At 50.9% G+C, this 12642-nt stretch overlaps 4 protein-coding genes across 4 annotated transcripts; all 4 read right to left on the reverse strand.

The window, feature by feature from the left end:
* Positions 1-909: 909 nt before the first annotated feature.
* BU24DRAFT_432966 (Aldo/keto reductase) lies at positions 910-2334 on the reverse strand (the record flags this gene model as incomplete). The annotated part of the gene is made up of 3 exons (XM_033529946.1): positions 910-939; positions 1000-1790; positions 2187-2334. 3 exons carry the CDS (start codon positions 2332-2334, stop codon positions 910-912), a joined length of 969 nt encoding a protein of 322 aa, XP_033383719.1.
* Positions 2335-3568: 1234 nt separating this feature from the next.
* BU24DRAFT_491631 (NAD(P)-binding protein) lies at positions 3569-5091 on the reverse strand. Its single transcript, XM_033533818.1, has 2 exons — positions 4143-5091; positions 3569-4082 (listed from the first exon to the last, which is right to left on the reverse strand). Exons 1-2 carry the CDS (start codon positions 4968-4970, stop codon positions 3852-3854), a joined length of 1059 nt encoding a protein of 352 aa, XP_033383720.1. The 5' UTR covers positions 4971-5091; the 3' UTR covers positions 3569-3851.
* An 897-nt stretch (positions 5092-5988) lies between these two features.
* On the reverse strand, positions 5989-8031 carry BU24DRAFT_176721 (uncharacterized protein). Its single transcript, XM_033521572.1, has 3 exons — positions 7105-8031; positions 6906-7043; positions 5989-6850 (listed from the first exon to the last, which is right to left on the reverse strand). The coding sequence occupies exons 1-3, from the start codon at positions 7804-7806 to the stop codon at positions 6101-6103; spliced, it is 1590 nt and encodes a 529-aa protein (XP_033383721.1). The 5' UTR covers positions 7807-8031; the 3' UTR covers positions 5989-6100.
* A 2087-nt stretch (positions 8032-10118) lies between these two features.
* On the reverse strand, positions 10119-12615 carry BU24DRAFT_176734 (uncharacterized protein). Its single transcript, XM_033521573.1, has 2 exons — positions 12349-12615; positions 10119-12214 (listed from the first exon to the last, which is right to left on the reverse strand). Exons 1-2 carry the CDS (start codon positions 12439-12441, stop codon positions 10229-10231), a joined length of 2079 nt encoding a protein of 692 aa, XP_033383722.1. The 5' UTR covers positions 12442-12615; the 3' UTR covers positions 10119-10228.
* Between the last annotated feature and the right edge of the window lie 27 nt (positions 12616-12642).

Consider the following 12642-nt stretch of genomic DNA (forward strand, 5'->3'; position numbering starts at 1 on the left):
TAAGCTAGTAGGTGGGATCATTTTTTTTATTGAGGAAATACTTCATGGAAAAGACATACAAAAGAAAACGAAATGAAAGATGCTTTCAACCAAATCAGTATTCAATCTTCTCACGGTTATCGTCGTCGACCACCTACCACCTCCCATAAACTCGTTCCCATCTCCATCTCTCTTTCCATTACTATTTTTATTGTATTTTCCATCGACCCATCATCCAATAACCCACCAATCCAGTCCATGACGTTCAACTTCTCTTGGCTCCCATCTGTGTTTCTTTTTTTGTGGAGTTTCCAATATTTTGGCCAGTGGATGATCCCGAGCGAAAGTGGATAAGTGTACGCTTGGGTTTTGGTTCAATGACGCATTGGGGATTGCTTTATTTAGAAACGTGACATGACAATCGATAAAAGGGAACGTATTTAGCAGAGGAGTGGCAATTAATTGATAGGATGGATATGATAGTGCGTATGGAGTTTTAGTTTTATTGATTCGATAAACCTTTTATAGGTATGTTCCTATATGTTCTTGGGATGATTCGGGAGTACATAAGTTTTTTGTTTTTTTTTGCATGGACTGGGCAGTACCTTATTGATAGACATCTCACCTGGGTCACATATGAACGAAACATCATGAGGCAAGGATCATGGAGAAATGCTGTGTGGATATATATGTGTGTATGTATATAGGGTTTCGAGGCATGTATGACGTATGCATCATACACCCCTATTGTAGCTAAATCTTTCAAAAACGCCAGCTAGGTCTTCCAAATGGAAGAAAATTCCATTTGCATTTCCGTGATCGGTGGTTCGTTTGCAAAAAGCTGCGATTTAAGTCGTTAATCGTGTTCCAACGCTTGTTTCTTCCTCTGTCTCTCTATCATCTCTTCCTCTCTTTGTCTTCGAGGTTTGCTTAAGAGAAAAGCGGGATGGGGATGCCCCACTATTTTTAAGTCAGTTGAAATGTTCCTGTCATGAATACTGAAAGATGTGAAAGACGTACGTTGAGAGGAGCGTTGAACCTCAGGTTCTTGTCCAAGCCCGAAATCTCGGCAATCTCCTCCTCGGTGAGGTCGAAGCTGGTCACGTCCAAGTTCTGCTCGAGACGGCCCTGGGAAGAGCTCTTGGGGATGACGGCGAGGCCGCGCTGGGTGGCCCATCGCAGCAGCACCTGCGCGGTCGTCTTGCTGTGTGCGTCCGCGACCTTCTTGATGACGGGGTGGTCGAAGAGGAGGGGCACGGTCTCGGCGAGGGACATGTCGCCGTCGATGAAGGACTGCGGGCCGAACGACGAGTATCCGGTGACGGCGACGTTCTCCGACTTGGCCAGCTCGAGGATCTTGGGCTGCACGAGGTAGGGGTGGTGCTCGATCTGGAGGGTCGCGGGCTTGGTGTTGGCGTAGGCGAAGAGGTCGAGGAGGAGCGCGCCGGAGTAGTTGGACACGCCGATGCTCTTTGCGAGGCCCTTCTTCTGGATGTCCTCGAATGCGTGCCATGTGCTCTGGAGGGATGCCTTGCTGTACTCGACCTTGGAGTCGCCGTCGACGAACCAGCCCGGTGGGTATCGCACCTCAGGGGCGACGTACTTGATGGCGACGGGGAAGTGGATCACGTAGAGGTCGAAGTAGTCGATGCCCCAATCCGCAAGCTGCTTCTTGACAATGGGCTCGACCTGCTCGGGCTCGTGGAAGGTGTTCCATAGCTTGGACACGATGAAGAGCTCCTCGCGCTTCACGATACCCTCCTTGATGGCGCGTGCGACACCTTGACCGGCCTCAACCTCGTTACCGTAGTCTAACCATTCAAATTAGTGCGGTTCCCTCTCGCGATTTCGGAGAAGTCAATAAAAGAGTTCGATCAAGTGACGTCCATTCCCCATATGAGGATGTTTGGCGATCTTGCAGGGGTCGAGGCAACCTCCCCGGATTAGCGGGACAGAAAGCCGAAGTGGTAAACGTCAAGTCAAGCGTAGCTTCAGCACGGCACTTTGTGTCGCCGGGCAACGCAGGAGATTATCCAGAGAAGGCGAGTAAGCCCGGTAGGAGCTCGTGTGTGCGTGCTTCAGCTTCTCGATCATCAATTGACCCTTCGAATTGCTGGCCTAAGCTTCGAATCCGGATCTCAACGCCGCGGTTTGCGCCAGCCATACATAGGCCGGATTGAATCGAGAGAAATTGGAGGAGAACATACCGCAAGCTCCGTCAAAGAGTCTGTAGCCGGTCTTGATGGCATTGTAGACAATGTCTGCTGCCTTATCGTTCTCTACCTTCCACAAGCCGAAGCCGACCTGGGGCATCTTGTTGCCATCGTTGAGCTCGATGGATGGGACGTTGACCATGTTTGCGGTATGTGATTGCTAATGTAGCTGGGGGTATCTTTTTCTATTTCTTCGGGAAGATCGAACGAGGTCGAATGATGCAAATGAAGAGAGTGGGAGGAATCGAATGTGGGAGCGTGGGAGGATGGGCGGGTTTATATAAGGATCCTCCTTCGAGTGCAGGTTTGACGGGCGCAAGCAACAGTAGCAACAGCAACGGCGGAATTAATAAGAGCAGCAGACGCCAGGGTCCTCGATACAGATCTAGTGAATAGGGAAATGCGCCGTCCACCCTGTCCTATACATACACGCACGTATAAACAAACCAGAAGAGACTTATCACGGGCGCACGGCGGCGGATGTAAACGACCCTGCGTCTTTAACCCGCAGCCACGGTTTCTGTTACAGGCTACTCGCTATGTCTTCATCCAATGCCACCGGTCAACCTTTCCTCATTCCGTTACGTTCCTTGCCTTGTCACGAGTCCGGTGGATCGGTCTGTGGTGTACATCTCGCCCCGAGCTTGGGGATGCGTTTTGCCATGGCTGTTTGCATGATGTATGTACGAGTGTGTATAAGAAAGAGGGGGAGCATGTATGTCATTCAACAACAATTGCTTCATCCCATGTCGAGTGAATTCCATATTCTGAATGATTTATTCACGTCACTGGTATCCAATCCGAAAAAGAAAAAGACTTTTTTTCTTCGTAGCGCGTGTTGACATTGCGAATGGAAGAAGAAAGTGTACTACGGTACTTCAACGAAGTCGATGGTGGGGTTTCCCATGTTGGACATCAGAGTTGCCCCTCCAGTCCCACGCCAATACGGGCGTGGCGTGGCGGGTAAACTGCTAAGCGCGAACCTTCGCGCCCAGTAGCTGGAACAACGAGACCACCGGATAAATTCAGTTTGCATATGGGTTCCGTTCTTCGCAATCACCTCAAGAGCCAGAAGGAAAACTCTTAGACCGTTAACTACTCTAACCCGCGGAGGATGCGGGCCATATTGGTTGCCGGTGGTACAACAGATATACCTACACGCACATTGGCAGGTCGGACAGACCACTCGCTGACATGCTTGATCGACGCCGACAAGCTCACTCTACTGCACGTGGGCGAGCTGCACATCTGGTACATGTGACCCATAATTGTAATCTGAAACCTCTTTACAAAAGATAGGGTGAATCGCTCTGGGTTGTGATAATGGTTTATCACATATATGTTGAAGATTGCGTGCGATTGTATCGGAAGAGGGGTACAGCGAGAGAGTGAGGAGGCCTTGATGCACCATGTCATAATGCGATTGAAATAAGACGTCGTTTTGATTGTATGAGATCATTTCACCCCTCCGTGAGACGGTGATGCCTGGAATGTTTATATTTCTTTGCAATTGCTAATTGGTTCAAGCACATATAAGTGCTGACTGCTGGGGTGGTATCCGATAGTGGAATATGCGAAAAGCCTTAATCCAACGTCAAGTGACCTCTTTTCCCGTCTTCGGATACTTTCTCGATTTTAGATACGGGTATCACTTTCTCTTCACTTAATCTGTGTGACGAGCTTTCCGGTGTTACCTCCAGAGAAGAGCAATGTCCACGTCTTGGGGATGTCCTCGAAAGCAGTGGGCACAACGGTCTCGCTGTCCTCACCGATCTTGATCTTACCCTCCTTGATCTTCTGGACTATGTTCTGGATCATGGGTCCAGTCTTGCCTGACATGATGGCATCGGTGACAATGAAACCCTTGACGGTAATTCGGTTGACGATGATCTAGATCTCACGGTCAATGACTGATGCTCTTTCGGCATAGACTTGCAACAATCGACTTACCTCGAACCAGTTCTTGACTCCACCCTCACCAAATGAGTTGTATGTAGAGACGGCACCGCAAGCAGCGATACGACCAAACCTCTTGACCCTCGTCAACATGAGATCCAAGATCTCACCACCGACGTTATCAAAGTAAACATCCACGAAACCATCCGTCGCCTTCTTCAGCTGCTCCTTGAAATCCGCCGCCTTATAATCAACACAGACATCCGCACCCAAGCTCTCCACCCACCTACACTTCTTCTCCCCACCCGCAATGCCAATAACCCTCTTAGCACCAACAATGTGCTTCGCAATCTGCACCACCATACTCCCCGTCGCGCCCGCAGCCCCAGAAACCACGACTACATCCTCCGCCTTCGCCTCTGCAATGTCAACAAGCCCATAGTACGCCGTCAACCCGGTGCCACCGAGCGCACCGACAAAGTGCGTAGGCCTGATCCCAGACTTCTCGTCCGCCTGGACGGCACGCACCTCCTTCGCATTCAACACCGCGTACTCGGTCCACCCCGCCGACCCCGTCACCAATTGTCCGACCTTGAGCGCCTCCGAGTTCGACTCGACGACCTCGCCCACGGCGTACGACCGCATCACGTCGCCCTTGACCACGGGCTCCGTGTACAGTCGCTCCGGGTCCATGCCGTCTTGGATCCAGCCGCGCTGCGCGGGGTCGTTGGAGAGGTAGAGGACCTTGACGAGGACTTCGTCGGCGCCGAGTTTGGGGAGGGTGGTCGTGGTGAGGGAGAAGGTGGCGTTGGGGCCGTCGAGGACGGGGTCGGCCTTGGGCGGGTTCGCGAGGACCCATTGGCGGGTTTGTTGGCCGGACATGTTGGTTGTTTGTGATGTTCTTTTTTTCTTCTTCTTCAAAGTCGGTGTATGGAGGGGTTGTAGGAGGAATGAAGAGTGTGGAGGGGATAGTGCGGTGTGGGGTGTAGGAATACGTTCTAGTACAGTATTCAAACAGACAAATGTGGGAAGCGTTGAACGAAAGGCAACGTCAATTCATATATGCACAATCACTGTTTCATGTAGAGTTGGAACCGGATGTATGGTTACGACAATTGATTTCAAAGCAATTCCCAATTTTCTTCGCCATCCTTCTGTTCGTTCGTGCTCGAAACCCCCGTGGTTTAGTGTTTAGTCGTGAGCTCTCGTACCAAACAAAAAGCTGCCGAGGTAAAAAGCTATCCACCAGGGTGTTGGCTCGCTCAATGGGACAGTGACATGCAATGTAGTCGCCGCATGCGTTTAAGGAGATCAGCAATTGATGACAAGTGCATTCTACGCCCCGGTGGTTTCGTCCGGGCAAGGAGGTAGGATCTTCTGGTTACGTGTTTGTTTGTGTTGAGATCATGCCATGCATGGGTTGGACGAGCACAGCTAGAACCTGGTATTTAATGATGCTCATAGTTTCACATTGTATAATCTAGGTAACTATGTGGTCAATTGAGATGCTGCAAAGTATGTGCATATACGCATCAGTAACATCTATCAATAGATATCAGTGCTTGGATTCATACTTGAACTGACTGTCCTGACTCGAATCGTCTTTGAAAGCGACAGTTGAGCTTCAATTGGTGGGGGTTGGCGGGGTGGACTTGCAAGCTTCTAGATGTCAAGGCGGGGTGGTCGTCCCTCATACGCATGACTCGCGTTGGAGGACGAATGCGGCGAAACACGGCAAGACCTGATGCGTTGTATCAAGATTCAAGACCACGTGGTAGCGGTTGGTGAATTGAGGTATGTATCTGTGCAAGGATGGCACCTTGTGGTTTCTGTACATGTTTGCTTTGTGTGTGCCATACATGGCTATATGTATGTACACCGTGTCGCCTAGAAACAAAAGATATATCTCCCCAAAGATGAACTCTGAACGAACATTCGCTAAGGTAAAGTGTGGAGCTTTTATGTACGCTCATGAAACCTACAAACTAGCCATCAAATCGTAAATATCAACATCATATATACCTCTTCGTATTCTGTACAAACTCCGTATACCCCTTGTGCTGTTCAAGCGGCACCGCATACTGCGGCGGCGAATACAACCCCGGAACCTTCGCGCCATAATACACCTTTTCACACCAGGCAGCCTCCTTCGCCGCCCCCTTCGCCGTGTAGTACTTCCTCGCAACAATCAGCGGCGTCAATTGCCCAAAGCGACCGACATAGCCAGCCGCTGGTCGGCAACTGAACGGCACGCCGCGACATATGCTGTCCGCAAAGCCAGAGAGCTCGCGGTCCCACATGAACAGTTGCTTGGGTTCTAGTTTGCGGTGCGTGCGGACGAGGAGGAACATGTTGGAGCGCATGATCAGCATGCTCATCCAGTAGATCGAGCACATATTGGAAGCCGCGAACGACTTGTAAGCGTACACTGGGTCGTACGTCTTGTCTGCCGGGTCGAAGAAGCCGTCGACGGTGTCAATGGGCACGTTGGTGTACAGAGGGCCGTGGTTCTCTTGGAAGCTAGCGAACCACGCGAAGCCCCGGTCCGCGAGCGTCTGGGAGTCGTTGATCACTTCTTCGAACTCGGCAGCTGTTGCTTTGGCTCGAGTGAGCTTGTCCGTGCGCTCGAGGAGGCGCGGGATCGAGATGCAGATGTCGATTAAGGCGACGTAGGGGTCTACTTTGGCGGCTTTGGCGGTCACGGCAAGCCATTCGGGAGTGTCGAGCATGGAGGCTTTGCGTAAGTGGTATCCAAGGGACAGCTATATATGTAAAGTTAGAACCGCATGTAGGTCACGTTTTAAGGGGCATCACTACCGAATTGTAACGGATTCCGTGATAGGTGTCCATGGCCAGCTTCGACCGTATCGAAGCAGGTCCGCGTTGGTTGAGAATGTGAAGGAGACCTTGGACATGATAGAAGAAGCCATGGCCTTGAGAAACGCCTACAAATACCTGCACATATCCTGTTAGCACTTCTGGGATGTAATCACTGCGCCGAGATTGCGTTAAGTACCTCATAAAGAGTAAGTAAATAGGTGGCGAGCAGTGTATAGTCATCATGCGGGCTCCCCGGCTGCATAATCGTCTTCATCATCTGACCTAGTGCCGTTCCATATAGAGATCTTGCTCTATTAATTAAGGGGTAATTCTTGTACGATACTGTAAGCTGAGCAGCAGACAAAGCGTCAAGCGCACACGAGAAGACCTTCTTCGCCGCGGGAATGTTAGGAAGCGCAAACATCAACGATGTTGGAGGCGTAAAAACTTCATTCTTCGGCTGTGGCATATAAAGCTCCAGGAAAGTTCCAATGTGCTGCACACGCTCAATTGCAACGGGGCTGACTTGCTGGGGCAGCGGAGCATTTGCTAAATTCGCCTGCGAACGGCGCGTCCGATCTCCAGAGTCGGACGAAGAGTATCTCGAAGGTGAATGTGCAGATGATGGAGGAGTCGGTAGAATTGGTCGATTGCCGCTTTGGTCTAATTTCTGTGCTGCTGGTGCGTGGTTGGAATATTTATATCGGTTCTCGTCCTCCTTGATGAGCTCTGGCCGAGCGCTCTTTTCGTCAAAGGCATGGAGCACGAATGACTGTGTCGGTCTGTAGCCCGGACATTTGGTTCCACGCTTAAGGCAAGTTTTACATTCTGGTTTTCCCTCGTCACATCGAACCTTTCTTTTCCTGCATTCAAAGCAGCCAGTCGAACGCTTGGGCATCTTCCTTTTTTCAAGCTGAACAAGCTAGAACGCCCATTTGTGGACGGGACGCGGGTTTGCGATGCAAGCTATGCCGCTATGACAAAAAATACTCCACGGGGTAAATTCAATCCGGAAGATATGTCTAGATTAATGAAATCGACAGCAAGCGCAGAATGATGCAATAGAAGGATGGGAAAATAAGAAGGATTCTTGGATGTAACGAGGCCGAGGCATCGTTGCCAAGCGGTAGAGGTGCGTTCGTATCAGCCCCTCGTCAGGTCACATGGCTAACGGTTCTACCGGCGGCATAGTGCGATGTTCCAATCGGCCCGTTAGAGAAGAATCCATAACCAGAGACGACGAACTGTTCTGGTATATGGATTGTTATTCAATCCATGTGAGAAAAGATTGATTGCATGCCTCGAAACAGGTGAGGATCTGGAATACACTTAGTCATGGTGATCAAGACTTCCATGGTGAGAGAGTTCCAATTCGTCTTTTGTATGTACAACACACATAAACATCGAGACGAACGATGGCAAGGAGTAGCGAGTTAGCTTTGATCAATTGGTGAAGAGGCAACCCTATCGCATTCATATGAATAGAAGCATAGCAGTTCAACAGGCCTGCCAACCAAAACTCGTCATCGACGAACAAAAGCGACAAAAAATCCTCCCACGAACGACAGGGCAGAGGCCGCCTTAAATATCCCCCATCATCATGCCAGCAGACCCTTACAATCATCAATCGCTAACGGCAACCTTAAACCCCCTTCCAAGCCCACACCAACGACGCGCCGCACCGTACCGCACCGCACCGCATTGTCCTCCGTCGCGCGAGAAAATGCCATCTGGTAAGGTTCACCCCATCGCAGAACGGCCGTACCGGCGCAAACCTTCGCAAAACATGCGTTTTCTGGGTTTGGCTCGGCAGGGCTAGCACACGGGATTGTGTCGGGGGGAGGCGAGAGGAGAGATGGCCGTGGGGCATTGGTCGCGCTGATCTGGCTAATGCGCCAAGGGGTAGGGCGAACTGGCTCATACGAGTAGTACTGTGCGAGGAAGGCTCCTAGTGTAGGAGGTAATGCAATGGGTTATGCGTGTCGTTATTGTTTGTCGTGGGTCGGCTTATTGTTGTCCTCGCCAAACATGCTTGAATGGGAATGTAAGGTTGAGTGTGAGTTGTCACTGGAGAAGATTGCGAATGATCGACATTGCGAAAAGTGAAGTATTCGTACGTAGCGGATTCGATACGAAATGTCGACATTGGTATGTCGAGGAAGCACCGTTAAAAAATGTCGATAAAACCTTTAATACCACCTATCTGCATGAATACTCATTGGCTCTTTAAATACACCATGCCGGCCAGAAGCAAATGATAGATGTATGTTGTGACATAGTAGAACATACACTTCGTCTAAGAAAACAACAACATCATAACAGTGCGCAATTCTACTCGAGCAACCAACTATATGCCCGACACCTCTCTTACATCTAATTAGAATTCACAAGCATAGTAACAGAATCTCTTTTCCTTGTAGAAATTCGTACTCATAATATCTATACATACTAGACCCACCATCCATGCATTAAACGCCACTATGTTCTCTCCCATTTATCTCACCACCCATACAATCCCAAGAACAAAATAAATCAAAACAAACACCCCTCAACTCTTCCATCCGTATACACCCCCTTAAAGAACTAAACATCCAAGCAGCTATATACCAAAATATACATAGGTTCTAAACCACCCCAAACCCTCCTTTCCACCATCCCTCCAACACCGCACTTAAGTACCCACCAAAAACACAAACAAACACATACACACACAGACACACGTAGAAAAGCAAAAGTAGTGAGACCGTCCAGTCTTCTTCGAATGTCTTCAAGTCTCTCTCTCTCTCTCTCTCTCGCTGATATCACCACTGGTCGGAAACTGAGTCTGTAACATTGGGGATGGTGTTGTGCTGAGGGCTTTTCGTCTTCTTGTTTTGGTCGCAATTGATGCTGTACGTAGCTACACTATGTGGCTTTGAATTTTAGTTCAAAGGCTGTGGAAGCCTGAATTTGCGTTGATTTTCGGATTAGTGTCCTTATGCAAGATCGAGAGTTTGGAGCGTGGGAGGGTGAGGCAGGTTGAAGTGAGTTGAGGCTGCCAGTGGATGCGGAGTGAGGTAAACTCACCATGAGATCCAGAGAAGATAATCAAAGATCTCATATTTGCACAGGATGAAAGGTAAAATATGGTTGAAAGGGATGCTGCTCATATCACATTCCTCAACGGGGCCGTGTTCAGAGAAGGTACTCTTCTTCAATTCATGTTTTGTACAAATACAATCGCTCACTCAATCACTCATCTATCCTATATCCCTCCCTTGGGTCGGCCAAAACACGCCGACCAACATCAGTAACAAAGCATCCCAACGTACAGAATCATCTCACATCGTCTCCCTCACACGCCGTCGACTCCGGCCGGAATCCGCGTCCGCGCTCATGGAATCTCTGAACGAGCGAGGGGTCGAGAACCTCGTGGCTATGGACTCCTTGAGTGATTTCTTCGACTTCTTGACGACTTTTTCCTCCTCGGGGTCGACGAAGCGGTGCACGGTGCGGTGGTCGAGGATGCGGTCTTCGGAGTCGTGCTTGCCGTCCTTGTCGGTCTTGGGCCACGCGAAGCCGTAGAGCTTGGAGTGGCGCTCGCAGCGGGGGCACTCCTTGCGGGTGAGATAGCCGTCCTGCTGCACGAAGACGTCGTCGCACGTGTGGCATTCGACCCATTTGCTGTACTTGGCGGAGAGCAGCGCGTCGGATTTGATGTAGTCGCCGGGGATGCGGTGGTTGCGGATGTAGCGCAGGGATTCGTTGAGGATGATGGGCGTCGGGACGCGGATCTTTTCTTCGTAGCGGGACGTTGCGCGCGTGCGCCGCGGGAGAGGCGGCGGCTTGTGTCGCTTGGTTTTCACGACTTGCCGGATGCTGTCGTCGAGTTCGAAGCGTGGGGAGAGCTCGCTGAGGTCGGAGGTGGAGTCGTCTTCGGATATCGCGGCTATGGTTTTTGCGGGAAGTGTGGTCGTGACTGTGTTCGTTTCTACCTGGACGGTGGCCACGCCTATGCTGGGGTTGATGTCGATAGTAGGCTTTTCCTCCGTTGTTTCTGTAGTATGATTCTCCTGGGGTATTATCGTTGCGTCGTCTGCTTGTGGTATATCGTGTGGTTTCTCTTCTTGCTTTCGTGGCATTGCCGTCTCTTCGTCAACGGAGGTCGCGTCTGTAGACTGATCAGATTTCGGTGAGCCCGCCGCTGTAGACGAAGGGGGTGTCGTGCTCCTGGACGCATTCATTTCTTCGATCGACACCACAAGACAGCCGTCTCGCTGTTGCGTCCGGATTTCTCTAAAAACACACCCAGCGCTGGAAACGTAAGACGAGGGATCCTCAATGCTAGAAATTGGCTCTTCCTGGCGGAGAGACGAAGTGCTGTGGGCTTTCTTGAGGGTCGCTTCACGCAGCGGTTGGGCTATACGTCGCTTATGGGAATGTAGTGATATGTCGTCAAGTCGCATTGGTGTCTCGCCTGCTTCTTCCAGCTTCACTTTCTTCGGCGATGGTGGCGATACTGATAGTGGTGATACTGGGGTCTGGCTTCCCTCCAGAGTTTCTGAATCGTGTTTCCTCTTATTACTCGGTTGGGAACTGGCGCCCTTCTTGCCGGTGTTCCCCTCCTCTTCATCGTCCTCCTCCAAAGGTTTCAACGGTGCCCATCCATTCATCTCGCGCTCCTCGCACGATTTACACAGACATTCTTCATTATTCTCACCAAAATAATCCTCGCCATACGAAACCGTAATCTCCTCCCCTGCGTCGATGTGCTTGATCGCCACAATCTGCATCCCGTCGTGGCCGGTCGTGGATAACCTCGCATTGGCGTCGCAGTCGTGATTCGCAAAGCGCGCGGGGCCCAGGAACAGGGAGCGCGTCTTCTTCCGGCTGGAGATGACCATGCTGAAGTCCTTGCGCGCCAATTCGATCTTCTTCTCCTCCTCTTGCGTCATCGCGACCCTCACTCCCGTCAGGTACTTGATCTCCTCGCGCGGCTTGATGACCCTCCGCGCCGTGATGGACGCCTCATGCTCGAAAATCGTGTATCTGTTCGTCGTGGTAACCTCGAATGGACAGTCGGACATGTAGATCTTAACATATCTGAGAAGGTGTCGCATGAAGTGATCCCTCTCCTTGTCGTCCCTCAGCGAGTTGGAGAACTTGCGGAAACCGGGCAATCGCAAAAGGTGCTGAACGGCGGCAGTCGGGTCCTTGTCTATAACCACCTTCTTCCGGATGATGTCTGCAAGATCCTCCTCGAGGAAACCACGCGACGCAGCGAATCGGCCCCCTCGGTTCTTCCGGATGGTCGCCCAGTAGTAAATCTGTGGATCGCGCAGGTGAGTTAGTCGGTAAGGCCATGGGACGGAAATACTCGGTGTGGTATTGCGACTTGTCTCATGCGTTGTCTTTGGTTGTTGTTGTGTGTGCATGCATGGAAGAGGGATCATTGGCGTACCTTGTCGACCAGCGCATCCGTGATCACGTCGTCGTAGGACGCGAGCTTTTCTAAAGTCAGGCCGCCCTTCTTGTCGTGGGCTCTTGGAGCCATGACTGTGCGATGTTAAGTTGTCGTCGTCGGCGACGACGTAGAGCAACTGATCCGGGGGCAGCAACAAAGGCCTGGCAGATGCGCGATATTCGGAGCAATGGCAATACGAGAAGGAGCCAGTACTGTACGGGAGAGAGGATCGGGGGGATGTGAAAGGGGGAGGCTGGGAGTGAGAGTGACGTAGATCCAAGGAAGGAAAGT

The sequence above is a fragment of the Aaosphaeria arxii genome (assembly GCF_010015735.1).
Source record: "Aaosphaeria arxii CBS 175.79 unplaced genomic scaffold BU24scaffold_4, whole genome shotgun sequence".
Taxonomy (NCBI): Eukaryota; Fungi; Ascomycota; class Dothideomycetes; order Pleosporales; genus Aaosphaeria; species Aaosphaeria arxii.

Coding starts and splice junctions, on each gene's coding strand:
- BU24DRAFT_491631 (XM_033533818.1), bottom strand. CDS start 4,970: ATGTCCGGCCAACAAACCCGCCAATGGGTCCTCGCGAACCCGCCCAAG. Junction 4,083..4,142: donor GAGTCAAGAACTGGTTCGAG/GTAAGTCGATTG, acceptor CGTGAGATCTAG/ATCATCGTCAACCGAATTAC.
- BU24DRAFT_176734 (XM_033521573.1), bottom strand. CDS start 12,441: ATGGCTCCAAGAGCCCACGACAAGAAGGGCGGCCTGACTTTAGAAAAG. Junction 12,215..12,348: donor CGGATGCGCTGGTCGACAAG/GTACGCCAATGA, acceptor CGCGATCCACAG/ATTTACTACTGGGCGACCAT.
- BU24DRAFT_176721 (XM_033521572.1), bottom strand. CDS start 7,806: ATGCCCAAGCGTTCGACTGGCTGCTTTGAATGCAGGAAAAGAAAGGTT. Junction 7,044..7,104: donor ATTTACTTACTCTTTATGAG/GTACTTAACGCA, acceptor GGATATGTGCAG/GTATTTGTAGGCGTTTCTCA. Junction 6,851..6,905: donor ACGGAATCCGTTACAATTCG/GTAGTGATGCCC, acceptor TTACATATATAG/CTGTCCCTTGGATACCACTT.